This window comes from Calonectris borealis, chromosome 26, assembly GCF_964195595.1.
Source record: "Calonectris borealis chromosome 26, bCalBor7.hap1.2, whole genome shotgun sequence".
In the NCBI taxonomy this organism is placed as follows: Eukaryota; Metazoa; Chordata; class Aves; order Procellariiformes; family Procellariidae; genus Calonectris; species Calonectris borealis.
This window is the reverse complement of record NC_134337.1, coordinates 6,612,548-6,633,976: the sequence shown is the minus strand read 5'-3', so window position 1 is coordinate 6,633,976 and position 21,429 is coordinate 6,612,548. Positions and strand designations below refer to the sequence as shown.

Here is a 21,429-nt window from a genome sequence, read left to right as displayed (position 1 = left end):
TTGGAAAAGAGAATTGATTCAGGTTCCAGCGCTGTGGACCAGGAGCCATCTCTCTTAGCAGTTAATAAAAGGTGTGGGGCTCAAGTCCAAAAATGCTTTTAACAATTTGAAGGAGGCATAGCCCGTTAACAGCTCTGCCAGATCCTCTGTGTGTCCCGAGGCAGAGGGATCCATGGAGGAAAGGAGTTTGTTAGCACAAATTCCTGATCAAAGGTTATCACTAACCCCTTGGTCTGGGGTTTCTGCACCCGTTGTCTTCTCTGATTCCCATGCTGCTGGTTGCTTCAGGTTCACCAAGTACAGAGCAGATACAGCCTCTGATGCTGGTAGGGTCCTGGTCTTCACCCTTATTGTCCCTACACGTAGCTTTGTGGCACCTGAAATGGGTGTGGGTCCTAAAGCTGCAAGGAAAAAAAAGGTTTTAAAAGGTGCTTGAAAATCCTGAGTGTCTTGGAAAGTGGGAAAGGCAGCAGTGAGGACGTATACAAATATTAGAAAAAGAAAGGAGAGTAAAATTAGCCAGCATTGAGACAAACCTTTCGGTGAGTAATGGAGATACAGAAAAGCAGGAGAGATCGGTCGGTAAAGTAAAACACTGAGCCGCTAAAAAGAGGTGACTGAAGCTACCAGGCTAAACCAATAATAAACTTGAAACTTCAACAACTCACGGGTCTTTCTGGTTCAAATGCTGCCAGGAGGCACACAGACACAAGACAAGAAACGTTAATGACCGCATGTGTACATACCTCGGAGGGAATCTGCAAGAGCCAGGGATGGACGGTGTCACTGGGAGCAGGCGCTGCCTCCTGCCGCCTGCAAGGGACGAGAAGAGGGGCTCACGCAGCAGCCTGAAAGAGCTGCCCCATGCGGCAAAGGGAACGGACGCCCAAGGAGAAGCATCCACCTGGGGACAAAGCAAAAGCTTTCTCAGTCCAGTTCAAAGTCAAGAAACTTCCTTTCAACATAACAAGAGAAAGCAAAAACCTTTGCTTTTCCTTCTCTTGAGTGATGCGGGTTTTTTTCTCCTTCACACTCAAAGCACCGCTGTCTTCCCAGGCTTTACAGTTGTAGTTCTCAGTTTTATAGGTCTTCAACCCCATGATCTCAGAAGTGTTTGACGAGCCTCTGGTAAAGTAGGACAATCCCATTATCTCCGTTTTTCTCCTGGGAAGGAATGCACAGGACTTGCCTGAGATCACACAGAGGGAGCAAGTGGAGGAGCTGGTATCTCTGCCAGTTCCTACTGGGATCACAGGACTGTCGCGTCTCCAAAGAATTTCCTCTGTCATCTTCATCTTGTAGAGGTTGTTTCTTATCAGGGGATGTTATGTGATATCTAACATTCTCCTGGTGATAACTTTTGATGAGGGCTGATGATAACGATACAGATGCTCCACTGTTCCTCATGACTTCTGCAGAGCTCTGAACACACAGGCAAAACCAGCCACCAAAAACTAATTTGTTTGCTTATTCAAGGCCACTTGCGTACACAGTGCAGTGCTAATGCCTTTATTGTGGGCATTTCACTCTGGCGAACACAAGACATGAAATAAATGCCTCATAAAGAGTTTCCTCTCTTAAAACAATTCAGATCACAACGTTCCCATTGTGTCATGGCCTGATGTATTAGCAAAATGTTTGTGCTTACCAACATCACTCCCTCCCTAGCAGAGAGTCGGTTGTGTTTGGAGCCGCAGCGGTGCTGCGGTGTTAACGTGGCAATGCCTCCGCCGCGGAGGGAGCAGCGCCAGCAACTGCCCTACTTTCAGCCCCATGTGCTCTTCTCACGTAAGATTTGCACACGTGTTCACACAGGGTTGGAAATTTTCTCATGCTTTTATATTTAATTTAAGAGAAAATATCTTGAATATTCCCTTTTATTCCTGGCCCATCCGAATTTGTGTCCCAGTGGGATTCGATGTGTAATGAACTCCCTTTGATGCTCCTAGGAGTTGTCTGTCTTGAGAAGGGAAAAGAGCTCAAAGCCTCAGCCACTTTACAAGGTGGTGGGGGAAAGCAAGCCCTTCTTCATGACTGTACACTTGCTCCTTGCAATCTTCTGGCTGTATTGGCCAAGCTAAATGCTGCCTTTTTGCCCCGCTTTCCGTGAAAATACAGCCAAGAGAACAAGCCTTTTCTGTCTCTCTGCCTGCCGTGTCCACAGGAATTGCTGGCTGATGTCCAAGGGCAGAGCTCAGCGGTAGACGTGGGGGATGCAGAGGACGGCCTCTGAAGATGGGTTGGTGCTTGGTCAGGGGTAGCGAGTGGCCTGTGAGGCCGTCAGTAAATGGTGCACCTTGAGTGTCAGCGTCAGCATCATGCTGTTGTGTTGGCAAAAGTGAAAATGTGCAAAGCATGTTTGGTCTGGAGTCGTCGGTAGATAAATGCAGAACCCTTCACGACCTTTGAAGCAGAGGTGTCTTCCAGGGCAGAGCTGGCTGTTCTTGATATTCTCCGTCTGGTGGGAAGTTTCTGACATGGGGTAAACCCAGCTCTTTTGAGGCCTCTGTTTCCAGGTGGCCAGTTCTCTAGGAGTTAATAATTAGATAAGCAACTCTCTTTTCTCAGCCTTTTCTTAGCCTGAGGCTTCATTTATCTGCAGAAGGTGCCTGCTTAGACACTGCTATCCAAAGAGCAATAGGAAGGCACAGGTCTGGGGCTGGCTTGCACCCCCAAAAGCAGGGTCTCTCCAAGAAGGGGTCTCGTGGGTGTGTAGCGCTGATTGTCTCACTTTACAAAGCTTCAGATGAGGCCTATGATACAATTTTAATGTGTCTGAGATGGTTGGGTTTGTGTGTGTGTGAGGCTATAAGATGTCTCTCTCTAAATGTATAAAACACGCAGATAAAGAGGAGTGTAGATACAAAATATATCCTTACACCCCATCCCAATGGAGAGCTAGAACCAAATAAATCCTATTAGTTTCCCAGAATGTGGGATCCCGTCCCTCTTTGATGTCCACTGTGTGCAGATAATGCCATTTCCACGTGTGAGATGCTGAATCGGGGACGGAGCGTTTCAGATTCTGGGAGTGTAGTGCAGAGCCAAATTTCAGCTCTGGTCGGACTCCTTTAAATTCTCATTGCTTTTAGAGCAACACCTTTGCAGCTGGCTGTGCCCTTGGATGCTGAGTGCTGCTTGATGTGCCTTGAAGGAAATAAAACAAAATCAAACCTTCCTCATATCTGTCCTTACAGTCCCCACCACTGAATATCTGAATGGGAGCTGTGATGTGCAGGAGATAACTCGGAGCCACATCTAAGTCCACCACAGTCAGCAAATTACTTTGCTGGGTCACATCTAACTTCTGGAGAGATGTGTTTGTCTGAAAAAGTACCAATACTAACAAAAAGCCCAGTTGCAGCAAGATTAACTCATCTCAGTTTGAGAAGATTGGTTTGAGCTTATTGGCAACACTTTTTCCAGCAGTAGATTGATGGTGTGTATAACCTGGAGTTTGGTGTTTGGAGGGGGAAAGAGCCACGCAGGAAAGTGCTCCGCAGGGCTGCAGGGGAGGGAGCGCTGCCGGGAGCCGGAGGGAGATGTTCCCACCTGTAACCTGGCCGTGTCCGAGGGAATGGCTCCTACCCTCACCGCGGGTACAGGAAGGGTTGTTTATGGGAGAGAAATAGGGTCCCCAGCCTTCCGTGTTTTGCATGGCTGTAAATATCACAGTACTTCATAAATTAATGGCGAAGACCGGGTTACAGCATGCGCATACAGCACAGAGCTCAGGACGAAAGGGCGTTGGGTGGGAATTTACCAGTGAGAAAAGTCTCGGTTGCCTTTCTTTTCATGTGGGGTTTCTAAGGAGCAAGGTCTGCTCTCCTTCCCAGTAGCATAAATGAAGAATAACGTGTTTCCATGAGTGATGGGGACCATAATTTATATCCCTGGGAACACAACTGTGAGCCAGGGTTTTACATTCATGTGCCACATTCGTTTATATTTATAACTTTAAAATGTGTGTAGCAAGTTAACGTTTGTGGTGGGGTTTTTTTAAAGACAAAAAGTACGAAAATGTTATATTTTCTTCCATTTGGGCTAAATCCCATAGTCAAAAGAAATGCTTGCCATTTCTAGGCAATTTTTTCCAAGTAAGAGCACGAAGATTTGACCTACTAAAACTGCTCTGTTAATCACAAATAATAACTATGGGTGCTCTGTTCTACTCCACAGACACATGCGTATCGTGGGTCTTTAAGGTGTTTATAGACCTTGGAGTCTTTGAGGCTAAAAAGTGTTGGAGAAGCATAAAATGTCTTTGTAAATTGTGTGATGATACTTCATACACAGAATATTCCCCAAGAGTCTGTGCCGCTCATGCATCGGAGTCTTGTCTTTCTCCAGCAGATCTTCTGATTTGTGTTTATTCTAGTGTACAGAAGTCAAGAAGTATAATGAGAGGATTCAGCATGTGTTTGTTTAGCGAGAGGAGGCAATAATGGCCTTTCTAACTCGCTGCAGGATTTACTTCTCATGAATTAAAAAACAAAGTAAATTGATTATCGAACAAATTGTATATTCCACTGGCTGCAATTCTCCCTTTTATTCTGTATTTCCTGGATGCTCAGCTCTTCTTGGCACTAGCACGGCGAAGTGCAGAATCGAGCACCCAGACCTGAGCCCTGCAAACCAGGGATGGTCTCGTTATTTACCACCACAAGGGAACCTTTGCCACAGCCACACAGCTCCGATCCCAGCAGCAGGACTGGTGCTGCTAACCGCTTCTCAGTTCATCATGAAATTCCTATAAAGCAAATAAACATTGACAGAGGCATTGCTAAAGCTGACAATATACCTTTAACAAAAAAAATTGTTAGCACTGGCTTTTAGATGAGGTAGCAGGCAGAAGAGGTGGTGAACGGACAAACCAACCTGCCAGGCTGATGCCATGTGGCATCACCCCCCTTCAGCGCAGCGTGGGACCCAGGCGCTGCTGCAGCAGCACCCTCGTGAGACCCGTACGCGCTGGCACACGCTCCATGGGAAGGCCTGTGTGTGCGGGGCGTGCGTGTACATCACTGCGGCAGCAAATTAAAAAACAAACAAAAAAAAGACCTGAAAGCTGAACAATGAGCCTGGATGGGAAATGGCACAAACAGAGAAGAGAGGGTCTCCAGCAGCGCTTCTGCGACATGTGCAGCATCCAAGCAAGCCCCGCGCCCTCCGCAAGCTCCTGCAGGTTTTGCGGCTTCACTCACTCATCTGATAAATTCAGCAGCAATTGCCAGCAGCAGTGTGGCTCCCCACGAAATGCCCTGGGCTTTTGGTAGTGTGGCATCTTCCTACATATCCCTCCATCCCAAAATGTATATCCCCTTATTAGTGTGATCACTGTAGCTGTCAGCCAACACGGAGGGGCTGCCTTTCTCGGTGTTTCCCTGAGTGGCGTGCACTCACAGGCTGCATGCCTTTTTTTCGCCAGAATCCCAATGTGACATTTTTCTCCCACTGAAAGCAAAGGAAAAAAATCTATTATGTCCTACTCATCTCTAATGACAGCAGAATAATTTTTGCTACCAGCATTTTCAGCACTACAGAGCAGATTTGAAACTGTAAGTCCTCTCCCATGTCTCTAAAGGAAGAAGCATTTCTTTAACAGTCGTCTCACGAATGGCAGTGGCCAGAAGGATAATGGTCCATAACATATTCATTATTTTCAGGACTGCGCACTGAGGTTCTCCCACTGGTGATGTGGTTGGAGATTTTTTGTTTTCAATCATAACGTGATAAAAGATTGTATGGCTCCAGGATGCCTTTCCTCCCAAACACGGGCTTTCCACAGAGCTGGGGACCTCTCTGGAGCAGAGCCATTTCTCTCCCACTGGTCCTCGATATGACTCTGAGGTTGCAAAACCTTTGAGGTATGCAAAACCTTAAATGCAGCCGGATCTGGAGTACAAGATGGTACAGGTATGCGGTGCATGACGAGGAGGAAGGAACGTGCATGCAAAGTCAGCTTGGACGAGCTGGCAGTTGGATGGAAAAGCCATGAATTGTAGGAGTTTGCTGGTGGTAGTGTAAAGGCTGAGCTGGGTCCATCATACCAGGGTCTGCAGGAACCTCAGAGCAGAGCTTCATGGTGGCATTCCCTTCCAGCCTGCAAAGCTGCTCCACTGCAGAAAAGGGCTTTCCTTTCCTTCCCGGCACAGCCCGCTTTCTGGCCGTTGGAGTTTAAAATCACTCTTGGCTGTTAATCCGTGAAAGTCCCTGTTAGAAATAAAATAAAAAATATATAAGGAAAAGTGCCACTAAAAAGGTTTATGAGGCAGCAGTTTAAGCTACTGGCTTCTCCAAACTGGGGTAGCATCTGTTTCTCATTTACAACTTGCCTGAGCCAGTAGCGAAACAACATCCCATCAGTCTGGCTGTGAGCTGGAGAGGGAGCGCGGCTTGGCGTGCTTAATGGTCATTAGTGAGAGATGGGGATTTTCTCCCTGAATACACAGTCCTAGCGGGAGCCTGGTGAGGATGGCTCTCGTTGCATTGCCATCCGGATGATTTCCTTTAATTGCTAGGCAGGGTGGCAAGGGCTTGGGATGCCAGTCTGGGATTTGGCAGAGGGAAGGGAGACATCAGTTCATTTTTTTCTAAAACTTCTACTTTAGCTTGGGATTAATCATTTAGTGTCAGATACTCACAGGTACTTAGGTACCTAGTTCCATTAGATCAAAGCAAATTAGAGCTAAACAGAATGTAAATACTTCTGACGGTCAGAGCCTTTGTCTGTGCGTGCTGCAGTTCCCGGTATATAAATTGAGGAAAAACTCTATTTCCCAGTGTGTTATGAAGAGATAATGTTTAGGATGTTGAGAACTTATGGGAGGAATGTCATACAATTACCAGGCACTGATAGGTCTTTTCTTGGACTTCATCTCAGAGTATCATTTAGACATGTAGTTTGTGCTCATGGGGAACAGGAGATCTGCTCATGTGTAGAATGATGTTTGCAGGGAGAGTTTCCTTTTATTTTGCATACGGCATCTTGCATAACAAAGTCTTGAGCTACTGCAATATTAAAACTTGCTATTAATTTACAATTGCATTATTTTGGCCAGATAGTAGCAGAAGTAGAAACCAATCGCACTTCTCCGTACTTAATGTTTTAATTGCTGTGCTTTAGCTTTCCGAATATATAGTTTTGGAGGCAGCAGCATTTTGCTCTTTTCTTTGCTCTTTATTGCAATCACACAGATGTTTGAAGTATTTTCATGTGGTTTTCAATGGAAAATTTAATAGACTGCTTCCACTTTCGTGGTATTTTGTACACTCAAAAATCAGGCTGTTTTCAGGGACTGAGGAACCATCCCTACTCATTTTTCGCTGCCTCTAGCTGAGAACTCCTGAGCCTTAACTTGTTCGTAAAATGACCATCAAGGACGAAGTACCATTCTTTATTTAATGTCACCTTTATTTAATGCCCTTAGGTCAGTTTTGGAAGCCTTTGGGGTTCAGGGGGGAGTCCATTTCATTCCCGCAGCGGATGGTGAAGCTCCCCTCACGCTGGAGGAGGGTTCATTTGCAGCTCTGCGGGCGGCTGTCAGCCAGCCTCGTGCCTGGTGTTGCAGGAGCAGGACCTGTTTAATCTCCTCTTTCATGCAAGAGGCTTCGGTTCCTAATCAGGAAAGCCCTGAAGTGAAATGTCTTTGTGCTGTTTTGTGCCAGCCCCCGCTCCCTCCTCCGGACTCCTGCTGAGCAGCCTCTCCCCACTCCTGGAGCTCAGCGTCCCTCACTTTTTCTGGTTGTCTCCCCAAATGCCTTTGCTCCGGCCTGGCAGGGTGATGGAGAACTGTAAGGCTCTGGCTGTAACATTCTTCAGAATTTGCATTTGACTTGGAAAAATGCATTCCTGGAGCAGGTCCCGACTGCGTCCCGGAGGTGCAGAAGGACTTTGATCTGCAGCGGGAGCTGCTGCCCATTTGTCTGAATCGCTGAGCTGGGACATCACCTCCCTCCTGCCTCGCAGGGTCCCCGTGCAGGCTGGGTTTGCTGTTTCCAGGCTAATGTAAAAAGGCTTAGGGTGCCTGAAGGGACCGTGTCCAGAAGAGTTGGAGGCTTAAGGTTTTGAAGCCCAAAGGGTGCCGTGAAGAAGGCAGAGACCCGGTGCCTCAGATCCCAGGGGCATCAGAGCTTGTTTGGCATCTTCTGGGCTGGCCTTCCTCTTCTTCTGATGGTCTCTGCAGTGAACGCCCAGTGGCAGGAGATCTGCAGGTGCCATTGCTTGTTGATAATTTTGCTGTTTTCACTGTGTGTGAGGGGACGTGTGGCACTCCTGGTCACGGCCCAGCATCTGCCTCTCTGGTACGTACTGAGATACAGTTGTACGAAAATTAATTAGATTTTTTTTGAGTCCTCCCTCCTCTGAGGCAGATTCCTCCTCAGATCCAAGGACAGACACTTTTTTGAAAGCCATAAGACCTTTACAAATGCTGTGTGCTGGAGGAGGCTCTGAGTTCATTGCACATGCCAAACCCTTTGCTACGGTTCCTAAAAGAAAAGGCCAGTTCTGCAGACTAGGCAGAATTTCAGAAGGCACAGGGGGATCAGGATTAGGGTGCTTAATCCCATCTGTGAAAACCCCGTCACTACTATTCTGGATACTGACTACAACCAAATCCTCCCGTCCTTGGACGTCCTCCACTTCCCAGAAGCACAGAGCAGGGAAGAGCGTCGCTTTAGAGATAAAAAGGGCAGTTCAGGTCTCGACGCCTTGCCCACCCGGCCGCGGAGGCAAGCATCCCACCCGGGCAGCCCCCGGCTAAGGCAGAAGCTGTGCGAGCAGCAGCGCGGGAGTGTTGCAGCGAGCTGGCTGGGCGTTTCAGAAGGGCCAGAGGTGTCGGGGCGTGGTAAGGCGTGAGAGCACATAGAGCAGAAATTAACGTCACCTCAGAAATTAACGGCACACTGGCATAATTTTACTCAGATAAAGCAGAGTGGAACAGTACCTGGTAGCGAGAGGGAAGCACATCCCATGCTGATCAGTCTCGCTCCAAAGCGGCACGCAGCCAAGGGGTGTAAGGAGCAAAATGGGATTCGGAGGAGGCCCAGGGAGCGCAGCGTGTGGCTGGGAGCAGCCCATCGCCCTCCTGGAGCAGCGGGGCTCAGGCGGAGCTGGAGCAGCTGATAACGCGCTGCCGCTGCTGCGGGAGGGCAGGGCGAGAGCTTGTGTCTCCGCAGATAAAACCCACGGCAAGCTCAGAGCAGGGAGGATGCCTTCGATTTATTCCCTGAATAGCGGCGTTCCTTCTTCTTCGACTGCGGTTAGAAAATCAGCATCAGTCCCAGAGCAGGGGAACTGTAATGGGGATTTCTTCATTTCTGCACTTAACCTGCAGCTGCGTGGGTGGACTAAGTGGCTGGTCCTGCGTGCTGAGGACGTCGTGGGATGTCAGCCCTGCTGCCGGAGACGTGGCCAGACCTGCGGACGCACCTCTGTAACCTCCCCCTCTCTTCTATTGTCCCCCAGGACTGTCCCCAGCTCTTCCCCACAGAGGAGATCCTGATCCCGGTGGGAGAGGTGAAACCCATCACGCTGAAGGCGAGAAACCTGCCCCAGCCCCAGTCGGGCCAGCGCGGGTACGAGTGCGTCCTCAGCATCCAGGGCGTGATCCACCGCGTGCCCGCCCTGCGCTTCAACAGCTCCAGCGTCCAGTGCCAGAACAGCTCGGTGAGGGACCGGGAGGGGAGCGTGGCAAAAAGGTGCCCAAAATGGGCGTCAGCTCCGAATAGCTGCGCAGGGGGGTGGGCTCAGCCTCGGGGAGAGTGAACTAATCCTGAATTCCAGGTGGCTACCTGCCATGGGCACCGAGGTGTTTCAGTACACTGGCCCAGAGAAGATCTGGTGGTTCCCGGTCTGACTGCGGGGGGGTCAGCGAGGGGAAGGGGAGGAGGAGGAGGGAACGCGAGGAAGGTGTTAAGGCAGGCTAATACACACGGGGGAGATAAGGCGAATCACAGACCCCTTATCGGGGAGCTGTCGAATTCCAGGTCACGGTGGCTGGATGAATACAGTAATGCTGAAAAGCAGCGTGGTGCAGGGAGGGAGGGGGAAAAAAAACCTGCCAGGGGAGAGAGCACAGCGCAGCAGAGAGGAGATGATCTGAATGCTGCTGCCGGAGAAGCAGGCAGGGGAGGATAGCTCTCCTCCGTAGGATGGGGCTTAGCCCTGCCAATGGACCTGGCAGGATTTTACCCCAGAATGCCCAAAGTCACCGTGGCAGGTACTCGGGGACACCGAAACACGTGTGGCAAACGCAGGCTTCCCAAAGGCCACCCTCCGAGCCACAGCCCACGCCTGGGTCTCGCGTGGCACGCTTCAGCTGGAGGACGGGCAGGGGAGAGCCTGGTCCTTCCCCTCCTCGCCGTGCGTTCAAAGAGGTCCACAGGCAAACAGGGCACATTCAGTTTGTTTTAGGCGGCAGAACAGGATCTACTTTAATATTCAGTGCAGATGGTCTTAAATTGTTAATGAAGTTTTGAATTTTTAAAAATTTCACTGGATATTTATATATCACTGGCCGTCTTTGGGCCTTGCAGCTTGGTGGATAATAAATGTATTAATGCTATGTAGTACTTTTCCTATTCAAAGCGATTTATAAACATTTTATTCCTGTTAGGCTAATAGGAAGCTGTAGGTAGAGAATGTAAGGGCAATTCTGTACTCACAGCTCTATCACTTGTACAGAAGATCTCGTTTCACACCAACTTAGTAAAACCCAGGCCAGGTGAATCAGTACAACCAAAGGAAAGTTAAAACTGTACAACTATTGCATAGGGACAGTCAAAGCAGTCTGCTTTGGTTTAATCATCATTCCCTCATCCCAAAGAGGATGGCAGTTTGCTCACCTTTTTAAGTGTTTTTAGCAGCTCTTGACTGACTTAAGGAGAGCGTCAGAATGAGGCCTCATTGGTGCTAGTTGTGCTAATGGGAATTTCAGAATACACTGGGAATTCACCGAAAGCATCCAGGTTCACTCTGCCACGGCCCCAGGATGTCCATGAGAAGGTGAATGATTCAAGCCAGTGCTCTCCTCGACGAGGCTGAAGCAGAAACTGGGAAAGCACCTCTCTGCACCATTTTTTTTTCCCAGCTGTTGCCTATTTCATCAGCCAAAGCGGTGCAGCGTGATTTTTAAGCTCCCAGTCACACTAGGGTGCATGGTGACTGTGTAAGAAGATAGCCTGAAGGCAGCAGTCCTTCCAGTCTGATTAACTGGAAGGGCTGTATTGATAAGCTAGAGACTGAGTGACAAGAGCAACCACTGTGAGTGGAATAATTAATCTATTACCTCTCACAAGGACTGGATCTGATTTAATTATCTCTTCCTGGTGAGGAGGAGGGAGTCAAAGGGAGGACCCTGGAGATGAAGTGCAGACGTGGTGGTGGTTCAGACATCAGCACATGTTTTTAAGCAGAGAATAATTATGGTTTCTTTAAAAAAAAACGTTCTTTTCCTGTTAGTGTCTGTGATAGATCCTCCCCAGCATTTAATTCTCGGTCTTCTCCTTCAGTATCTCTATGATGGGATGGACATAAGCAACTTAGCAGTGGACTTTGCTGTGGTTTGGAACGGGAACTTTGTTATTGACAACCCCGAGGATCTGAAAGGTAACGTCTGCTTGAGGTGGCTTTCGGGTGATGGGAAGGAGGGCGGTGGGGGGGGCTGGGAAGCGGCTGTTGGGGCGGAGCGGTGTTAGCTGCCGTCACTGCGGCTGCAGCCAGAGACAAGGTGGATCCTTTTGGGTGAGAGCAACTCACTCTGCTCCACCCACAGTGGTGCTCACTACGCACCCCTGACACAGCCTCGGCTTTGGAACCCACGTGTGCAAGTCCACTCTGCAGCTCGTTAAGTCGAAACTTAACACGTGCCTTTGCTGTAAGTCCACGAGCAGCTGCAGCCCATACGAATGTTTCAGTTCTTGACGTCGCCCTGAGTGCCCGTCCCCTCTTCCCGCAGTGCACCTCTACAAGTGCGCAGCCCAGCGCGAGAGCTGCGGGCTCTGCCTGAAAGCCGACCCCAAGTTCGAGTGCGGCTGGTGCAGCGGCGAGGCCAAGTGCACGCTGCGGCCGCACTGCGGCGCGCCCTCCGCCCAGCCCTGGCTCGACTGGTCCAGCAGGAACGTCAAGTGCTCCAACCCTCGCATCACCGAGGTAGGAGCGCGCATCTCCGGCCCCTTCTCCTTCCTCCTTCCAAAGTGGATTTGTGTCTGTCTCCCTCTCGTCTAAAAATCACCGTCATCCATCCGGCGCTGAAGAACAGGGAATAAAACGCTCCGCTACTTTCTGTGAAATTAATGTGGGGCTCCGCCGGCGCGTGGCCGGGGTGCGCAGCCCACTGCCCCGCCGTGCAGCTGTCACTCGCTGGGATGGGACCAGCGTTGGGGTGACCGCTATGGGCTGTTGCAGGAATGCTAATTAAACTAGGGAGCTAATTAGTCTATAATTGATGCTTCTGATGTTTCTGTTCAGACCACTGAGGGATGCAAAATGTCTCCCAGGAGCATTTTTACCGGTAAAACTGCACTTGGTCTGTTAACATTACTATTAGGAGTGACACTCATATCAGGTGGGAATGAAAGAAGATTTTGGTTTCTCACTTAATTAACTCCCCAAAAAAGCCTCCCTTGCCCTGAGCGCCTGCAGAAGGCAGAGAGCATGGTGTAAAACAGTTGCACTGGTGCTCACGGCTACAGAAAGGCCTGGCAGGGCAGGAGCAGGGCTTCTCAGCACACAAACTTCTGCCAGCTGAAAAAGGACCCCAGCAGATGTGGAAGTTTCCTCTTAACTCAGGGTAGTTTCTACACCAGCTTAGCTAAACTGGCTCGTGCTCAGACCCCCTGGGAGGAAGGCGTCAGCCTCCTTTTTATGGAGGAGGGGAGGAAACAGCAGAGGCTGGTGCTGCTGTGTCAGGGCTGGGGCTGACTGGAGGAGGATGTTGCTGGGGAGGGTCCATCCATCCCGCAGGGACGTTACCAGGCCTTTGGTATTTCTTTCTTAGACCTCCTGCCCAGCCACTTATACCTTTGATGGGCAGGTATTCCTCCCGGGCAGGGTTTGTAAACTGCAGAGTGGAGCTCGCGTGGCTGTGGAGGAGCAGAAGTGGTGGTGGTGCTGACCGTGCAGAGACGTGAAAGTGTTAAGAGACGTTGAGAGTCTGTCCTTTCCTTGTTTGGTTGGTTGGTTTGTTTGGCAAGTCATAGCTATCTTTACAGAGAGATGAAATGAGCCTTAAAGACTTGCTTAGATATTCACCTTGCCCTGCCAGTAGTCAGAAACCAAAGTTTTCTTATCGGAATGCTGTTCTGCTTACACAAAGTTATGCTACAAGATGCAAGAAGCAAAATAGCCTCTGCCTGAGATTTTCTTCACCATAAACCATTCAGACAGTTGTAACATTGAAGAAGTCTTAGATTTATTTATTTACCCCTCCTTGAGCTAAGCAGAGAAGGGGAAAAACACTCTGCTCCAGCCACCAAGTGACTTGCGTCTAAGCGCTGCCAGGCTGGCTCTCGCAGCTGGCTGCGGGCATGGCACTGCCACCGAGTGTTTTATCACCGTCCAACTTGAAAGCAATACTTTTGGTCTCTGTCCAAGGAGAAAAGAGCGGAGCTTTGCTGTTACAGATTTCTTGTCTCCATAACCAGGTCTGTGTCTCAGCCTTCAAAGCGGGAAGCACGGGGTGCCTCGCCAGGGGATGTTTTGAGTCTCAGGAGATTGCCCTGAGTGGATTTGGAGATGAGAGAATTGAGTAGGAAATGTCTGTGCTTTTGTTGGCAGATTGGCTTATTCCACAGCGAGGGTCAGCGATAGAAAATACAGGTTTCAGGGGGATGTATTGTCCCATGGCCTCAGCTGACTCTGGCAGTGCTGTGAGCTGTTGTGATTTTATCACAGGTCTTGCAGTGTTTGGTGTTTTTCCTTGAACTCCACCTCCCACCCTTCTCCTTATGAATTCACAGCTTTTTTTTTTTCATGAAAGTCAAGTTTGCAGTTTTCACTGTTGTAGAAAAAGAAGGGAGAAAGCAGAGGGAATTAATGGCCTTTTTTGTGTGCTTTGAGATCCACTGATGGGAAGGGTGCTGTATAGGGCTAAGAACTCTTACAGAACCTTGCTAAGTTCTTGAGCGTTCAGGTCTATAGAAAATGGCAAAGCCCCAGCAGAAACCCTGCAGGGTCGATGTTCCTAAACCCAAACCTTTCAACAGCACAGGTTAACTTCTGTCATCTCCCTTCCTCTCCAGAAAAGTGTATGAGATTGTCTTGGAGACCATGAGGCCTTTACAGCCTTCATTGCTGTTGGGTCCTTTTTACTAGCATCTGAGTTTTTTCAGTATTTTGGGTACCATTTTGCAATGTCCAGCGCTGCAGAGCTGTGCACTGAAAGCTGGGAAGAGACCGCCCTGCCCTGCGGGGACCGGCCTGCTGCTGGCAGGTCTGGAGCAGGCACTGGTGACACGCTCTCCTTCCCACAAGCACCGGCATTGACAGCTCAACTGGGAAGCAGCATTTGGTCTCATACCGGGGCTTGCATTGCAGCCTGGACCACTCAGACTAAAAGAGCCTTTAATATGGGCTGTTTTCCACTTCTTTTGCTTCATGTGGCCAGTTTCACTCTTTCTGTCAAGCTGGAGGTCAAGGGCGTTCGGGGAATGCATAATTAGTAAGAAGAGATTGTGGTTTAATAGTCATAAAAGTAAATGAGCAGTAGGATATACGCAGCCCTTTTTCAGAGCGAGAGGCCCAGCCATCACCAACAGTGTCCCTTTAACAGCATAAAACTTCCACACGGTCTGTGGTCTTAGCAATAAATAAATAAAAATCAGTTTTCTTACGAACAAGCGGCACTCTGATCTCCTATTCATTTATTTGCAGGCCTCATTAATATAACATCAGTGCAACAAACAGCTGAAGGGGGGGCAGTGTCAGGCTGAATAATGGAGTTGCTCTGCTGAGATAACAATTAGGTTCTGAATGTGCTATCAGCTAAGGCAGAGACAAGGAGGGATCATGCCAGGATGACAATGCTTATGTGCTGGATCCCTGCTGGGCTCATCAGCTGGGATCCAGCTAGCTTAGAGTAGGATGAAAAAAGACAAAGAGAATGAAGGTGGATGACATTTTGGGAGGGGGCAGGGGTTATGCCATTTATTCTGCAAGCCGGGTGCTCCCTCTGCACCCGAACAGATGCCAAGTGGTTATTGTGCAGAACGGTCTTAGGCTCGCGGCTTGCCCCCAGCTCCAGGAGGAAAGCCCCATCCGACTCACAGCCAGTCCTAGGTCTCCCTGTCTCATGCACAGACTTCTTCTGGAGGCTAAATACTGCTTTATGTCAGAAACGCTGAACCATGCAGCCGGCAAGACGTGAGGCTGAGAACATTTATCCTGCATTGTTATAGCAGTGTCTTCTGCAGGCTGGGGAGGGAAGTGTGCTGGCACTGTGTTGGGTCTCCTGGATCCCTGGGATCCCTTGGATCCCAGCCTCGGAGATCCCTGGGATCCCCATGTTGGTTTCAAGTGAGAAGCAGCAACAACAGAAACGCAGTGGTGCGTCTGCATCCCTTAGGTGATGTGAGGGTAACTGAGCTCCTACCACCACCCACTTCATCTCTGTATTTGAATCCTTTCTGTGAGTAATACAATGCTTCGCACTTGCATTAATCCTTTCGCTGAGCAGCGGGAACGTGCTTTATTAGAGGCAGTGGATTGCTTATTTGTTTCGTGCAAGGCGAGGCTGATGCAGAGAGGAGAGGTGACCTGCTCGGAATAATTCGGGGGATCAGCAAAACGAGCGGCCCTGCCTCCCACACCCCGCTCTAGATCTCAGCGACTTTCAAACTGCTTCGGTTTTGCAAACAACCTAAAAAACTTCCAGCAGAGGTGCAGACCCCTAAACAGTAAATGTAAAATTCCTGGTAATGGCCTTGTTTTTCCCTAGCTGCCCTTTGCAGGTTGTTTTGATCCTCCAGAGACCTCTGAGTGAAAAGCCACTCTACTAAAGTATATGTCTTGAAAATGGGGAATATTTCTTCCTAATCCTGTCTGTCTCAGACCAGAAATCTGGGCTGTCGTTGCAGCCACCCTTGCAGACTGAGCAGCTCCCCAGCACGACCACAGCCCTGCGTTAAGGCAGACCACGCTGTCAGCAGCTGCCTGGGCTGGGTTTGCTGGAGGTGCCCCGGCCGTGCCTCTGCAGCACGAGGTGACCCAGGGCTGCCGCTGGCCGGGTGCTGCTCGGAGGGACCGCCAGCGCTCGGTGCAACGGGACCTTTAAGACTTATCTTCTTTCTGCGATTTGGACTGAATCTCCCCAGCTGTAATTAATTGAATGCATCTGTTCTAACCCTGGGGCTGCTTCATGGCACAGTTACTTCAAAACTGTTCAATTAGCGGCCACTAAAATCTAGGTTGAGTGGAGCTCCATAGTGGGGATTTTCCAGGTCAGGACATTTTCAAAATACAGAATCGGCTCTGCTTTGTTCGGGGAGGCCGGTTGGCTGCGCTGGTTGTGGTAAGGTCGGGAAATGGCAAACTGTGACTTCTTTTGAACAGCGATGAGACAACGAGCCCGGCAGTGTAAGTGCTCCAGCAAACGCATTTTAACATAATCTAGAGCTGCAAATGACAGTTGTAACTGTCAGGTACGTGAACTGCCGAGTTCAGGTGATTCCCAGCTAGCGATGTAAACATTACCAGTGCAGGCCTTCAGGACTGGGTGTAATGCAATACAACTCGATTTTGCAGTGTCTTTTATGGGCACATAGTGCTTCACGGAGCTAAATGATACAAGACATGCTACGCGGTGTAAGTTACAGAAAACAGCAGCACAACAGACAGCGTATGGTGAATAAATTAGAAACCTCAGTGGTGCAGTCAAGGGGAGAGGGAGGTAGAAACTAAAGCGCACGCAGGGGAAGGAGGTGGTGGTTTGACGCACGGTGCAGCTCATGGGCTCTGCTGGGTGCCTGGAGCAGGCTGAACCCCAGCACGTGTGGCCAAATTCAACAGCACCTTAAACGGGAGCAGAGGTGGAGAGCAAGAAATTACAAGGCATAAGCAAGGGAGAAGGAAAATGGCTTCAGCTGAGATTTGAAATGCAGGAAGATGCAGGGGGCACTTGGAGCCACAGAAGTGATGGGGAACAGGGGTGTCCTGATGGCCCTAGCAGTTTGCATTGGGCGGGAAGGGGGATCCCGTGGAGATCAGCAGGAGACGTGTCCCGAGGCCCTGGAAAGTGCAGGGAGTCCCACGGGGGCTGCTTTGGGGGGCACTCAGCCAGCGGTGCAGCGGGTTGCCAGGACGTGCTCTCGTGCCTTCCTAACACATCACATCCAGGGAACAGCGAGCTCTTAAGAAGGTGAAAGAAAAGCAGCCATCGATCCAGAAACGGTAAGGAAAAGGTTTTGAAGAGCTCAAATCTTTTGCTAAAGACAAGGGTGGAACAAACAAGCGTAAACAAGATTTATCCATTAAATTAATTAAATTGCATTATTATGGATTATGTTTATTTATTAATAACAGCTGTAGCATGGAGAGGATTAGTAACTCACCCAAGAGCAACAACAGGCCGGTGGCAGATTCAGGACAACTGTTTGAGAGCCTTAGGTCCAAATTTTGTGGCTATACATTATTGTAATTTATACTCCTAATTGAAGAGGATATTGCCCTTAATGAAAGTCTATAGAAGCAGAGATGATTATAGCTGAGGCAGGCTATAAACAGGCAGCTTTAAAGCACACACCGCACCCTTTAACATTTGTAAGTCATTTGAGGTGCCAACTTACTAATAAAATGTGACATTAACGTTCAGAGAACAGCCAAGGCAAAAGTTAACAAAGTTCTCCAAAGCAGCAAGCAACTTCTGGAAGGTGACTTACCATCTTCTGTATGTATAAGAAAGGAGCCATTGCCCACACCGCCAGCTCAGGGAACTTGATGACATCTCTTGGAGCTCAGCACAGATGGGTATCAGCATCCTTGGGCTGAAATCCATCTGTGTTGGTTTGGCCTGGGTTTGGGCTTCTCCAAGACTTCCAGAGGGGTCATGAGAAGGTGGTGCTGGCCTGGGTTTGGCAGCAGGAGCCAGGTGGAGGTTGCAGCACTCAGCCGCAGCCTGCAAGGCGAAAGTTTGCTTCCAAGCCAGACACGGAGTTGAAGAAGCATGGGTGCAACAGGGACACCAGCTCAACTTTCCTGTGTTTTGTTTCCCTCCAGATCCTGACAGTGTCAGGCCCCCCAGAAGGAGGGACAAGGGTGACCATCCGTGGTGTGAACCTGGGCCTGGATTTCTCCGAGATCGCCCACGGGGTGCAGGTCGCTGGGGTGCAGTGCACGCCCCTGCCCGAGCAGTACGTCGTCGCAGAACAGTGAGTGGCCTCCAGGACCTCACCCGTCCCCACCCCGGGTCCCCAGGGCTGGCCAGCCTGACCTCCAGCAAACGCACAGGGGGCCAATAACTCACCCAAACCCCAGGCATCATCCCTCCACCCTTTCTAGCCCTGCAGACCTGCAGGACGGGATCTGGAGGTGGATGTGCCTGGAACGGTGCAGGCCATTCCTACAGCAGAAGGGGATGAGGTGCATGGATGCTCTCTCGGGGGGGTGGGTTAAGCAGGGGGTTTAAGCTTTCAATAGGTGTTTTGTTTCCTTCCACACTGCGGTTCCTGCTTTGCTAAGCAACTTTCTGATGAGCACCTTGCTGTTGATGCTGAGCCTCTCTGCCCCCTCCGCTCCCCAGCGCACTTGAAATTCAGCCGGCGCTGCTGGCTGCACGCAGCCATTTGTTAGGCGGGTGAGGCGGTGACAGCCGCTTAATCCGAATGGGCCTCCACTGGAGTCAATTCATTTATTTCACTAAGAAAAATGTCAATTGAAAATTAGAAAATAGGCCTGTAACAGAGGATGGGTGAATAAACCTTCCAAAGTGACACATGCTCCTGTTGCTGTTTGGGGGGGGGTTGTTCTGGTGTAGCCAAGGTGCTGAGGGGGGTGTGGGGGTCATTGTGCGGGGCAGGAGAGGAGCAATGTGAGGTGTCTCCCCTTGGGGTGTCTGATCTCGCCTGCTGGGGACCAGGACGGCGTTGTGTGGGGTAGGGCCGTGGCTGCTCGCGGCAAGTGGCGGGGAGCCCAGGGCGCATGAGTGGTCCCAGCAGCACGGATCTGCCCCAGCTTCGGCAGCAGCTGAAAGCAGTTGTCCTTTGGTGGTGAACTGCATTTGGTGGGTCCCAGTCTGATCCCCAGCGTAGTGGAAGGACCTGTCACTAGCACATGTTGGCGTTGGTTTGTTTTTTGCTCACTCCTTGTCTTTGTTTCCCCATCCATAAGACAGAAAGGACATTAATCTCCTCTTCCAAACAGCGAGCATGTGTGCAGTGTATCAGTTGGGAAGTATTTTCCGATCACTGGATGAAGGGCGCTCTGGACGTGCAAAGCATCGTTGGTGTTATTGCAGGAATGACTCCAAGCGCTGCACCGACAGTACTGTCACTGCTAGCGGTTTGGGCTGCTCTGCTGAGCAGTATTTTGTTTTATTTTATTTTTCAAATAAAGGATGGAAGATTATAAAATTATCCTCCTTTGATGGTGTGAAACCCTGATTTTGTAATCATAACTCTAATTATGGCTCTTGAGCTTTCAAAGTTTGTTAACATCATTAAAACATTTACCCTGGGCAGATAACAGCAAGCGTTAGCATGAGAGCTGCCTTTTAAGGATGAATACAGATAAAAGGACCCTCTTAAGGGTTCTGTGGGCAGACTGAATTCCAAGACTGTAATGACTCACCATATGCTCCAGCCACGCAATCTATCAGCCAGCAATTAGGTTAATGTTGGTGAAAGGGCCACTTAGCCCAGCAATCAGCACCCTACAGCTCTGCCGAATGCATCATTTTGTAACAAGGTACCTGCTGGGAATTTGGCGTTTATCAGGAATCGGGATCAGGTGTACCAGGTCGCTTGTGCCCCATCCTGCGCCCCGTCATGCCTGGTACCGTACAGCAGCTGCTGCTTTACTGGCAAATAGTTGAGTATTGGTGTTTCCCCCGGTATATAGTGCTTGCTGTAGCCTTGCTTCTTGTGGGAGAAAACCTCCGCTCTCCTCTGCTGCCCGTGGGGGGTCAGGAATCACTTCCCCTTGCTTTGTTTGCCCCTGGGCTGGCAGGAGCGGAGATTGCTGCTCCTAAATGCCAGCCCTCCGCCCCAGCCCAGCAGCGCAGAAACCCTGCCTCCTTGCCCCGCTGCTGGTTTGCAGGAGAAGTAATGAAGCAGCAGGCAGAGGAGATGTGCATGGGCAATGTCTGGTTGAAAGGCAGAGAGAGGAGCACATGGCAGATTAAGGCACGCAGCTGAGATGCTTCAGTTGCTGTTCTCCAAAGGCAGCGTCTCTCTAGGCAACCCGTTTTGATGTGCAGCAATAAGGACTTTCACATCAGAGCTCTTTATTAGCATGTGTGTATTTCATTAGGCCTCCCGGCATCACCTGTGCATGCTGTCTGCAGGTTCTTTTTTCCTTTAGTCTTTTTTATTTTATTTTATTTGTAGTGAATTTAATGCTGCTGAAGGCAGCTGAGACGCTGCCTTCACGAATTGGAGCCTTTCATGCATTTGCATGAGATTGGCAGAAGAGCAAGCGTTTCCCCTGCCGCTCTGCAAAAGCACCTTCAGCCTCAGCGGGGAAAGGATGCTCTGGCTCTTCCTCTGCTCACTCTCAGGGCCAGACACCAACAAGTGTCTCATCACCAGCGTAACTGCAGCCCCTGTCCCGAGGCAGGTTACTCCTTTCCTGAGGTTTCCATGCCTGGCAGGATGCTCTTTAATTTGTCTTTGCAGCATTGCTGTGGGAGCAGGCGGCATCCGTCCCCTTTAGGTACAGCTAGAGAGCCCTGCCCGCTGACGTCCCGTTGAAAACCTCTCTCGGACCTGCTGGCATGACAGGCGTTTGCTTGGTCTCATCTCCAGTAGGCATCACGCATTCCCAGGGCCCTGGGATTTTTGGACTACACACCCACAGGCTGCGAAATGAGGGTTTCCTCATCTTCCAGCCTGGCCCGCTGTGGTTAACCCCTGCAGCTCTCCCTGTCCTTACGGCTTTCCCTGCCTGGGGATGTGCCCGCGGGGCTGCGCTGGGCCACGCGAGGAGCACGAGATCGGTGCCTTTCAGTGCCGCTGACGCCTTTTACCAGCAGCAGGATGTTCTGTGTTAGCCAGCGCTGTCTCTGCTGCAAAGGCTGCTCTCCGGGGCTGTCTCTATCATCCCCGAGCAGGTTTCTCCATTTTTGATTAACTGGGAGACTGCAGTGTGAGCTGTTCCCTTAATGAACTCATCTGTTACCCTAAGGACTTCGCACTCACTTTGCCACTGGCTAATATATTGCCATTAGTGCTCTGCTTTGCTCTGGAGTTTACAGCTTGTAATAATTATGTCTAATT

General features: G+C 50.0%; 1 protein-coding gene across 1 annotated transcript in view; it reads left to right on the top strand.

Annotated features, from left to right (window-relative positions):
- Window positions 1-21,429, top strand: part of PLXNA2 (plexin A2) — a 152,588-nt gene that overhangs the window by 95,778 nt on the left and 35,381 nt on the right. Inside the window, exons 9-12 of the mRNA XM_075174478.1 lie at window positions 9,470-9,670; window positions 11,515-11,611; window positions 11,961-12,154; window positions 18,215-18,366. Coding sequence (XP_075030579.1) covers window positions 9,470-9,670; window positions 11,515-11,611; window positions 11,961-12,154; window positions 18,215-18,366 — 644 coding nt within the window. The remainder of the gene's footprint in view (window positions 1-9,469; window positions 9,671-11,514; window positions 11,612-11,960; window positions 12,155-18,214; window positions 18,367-21,429) is intronic.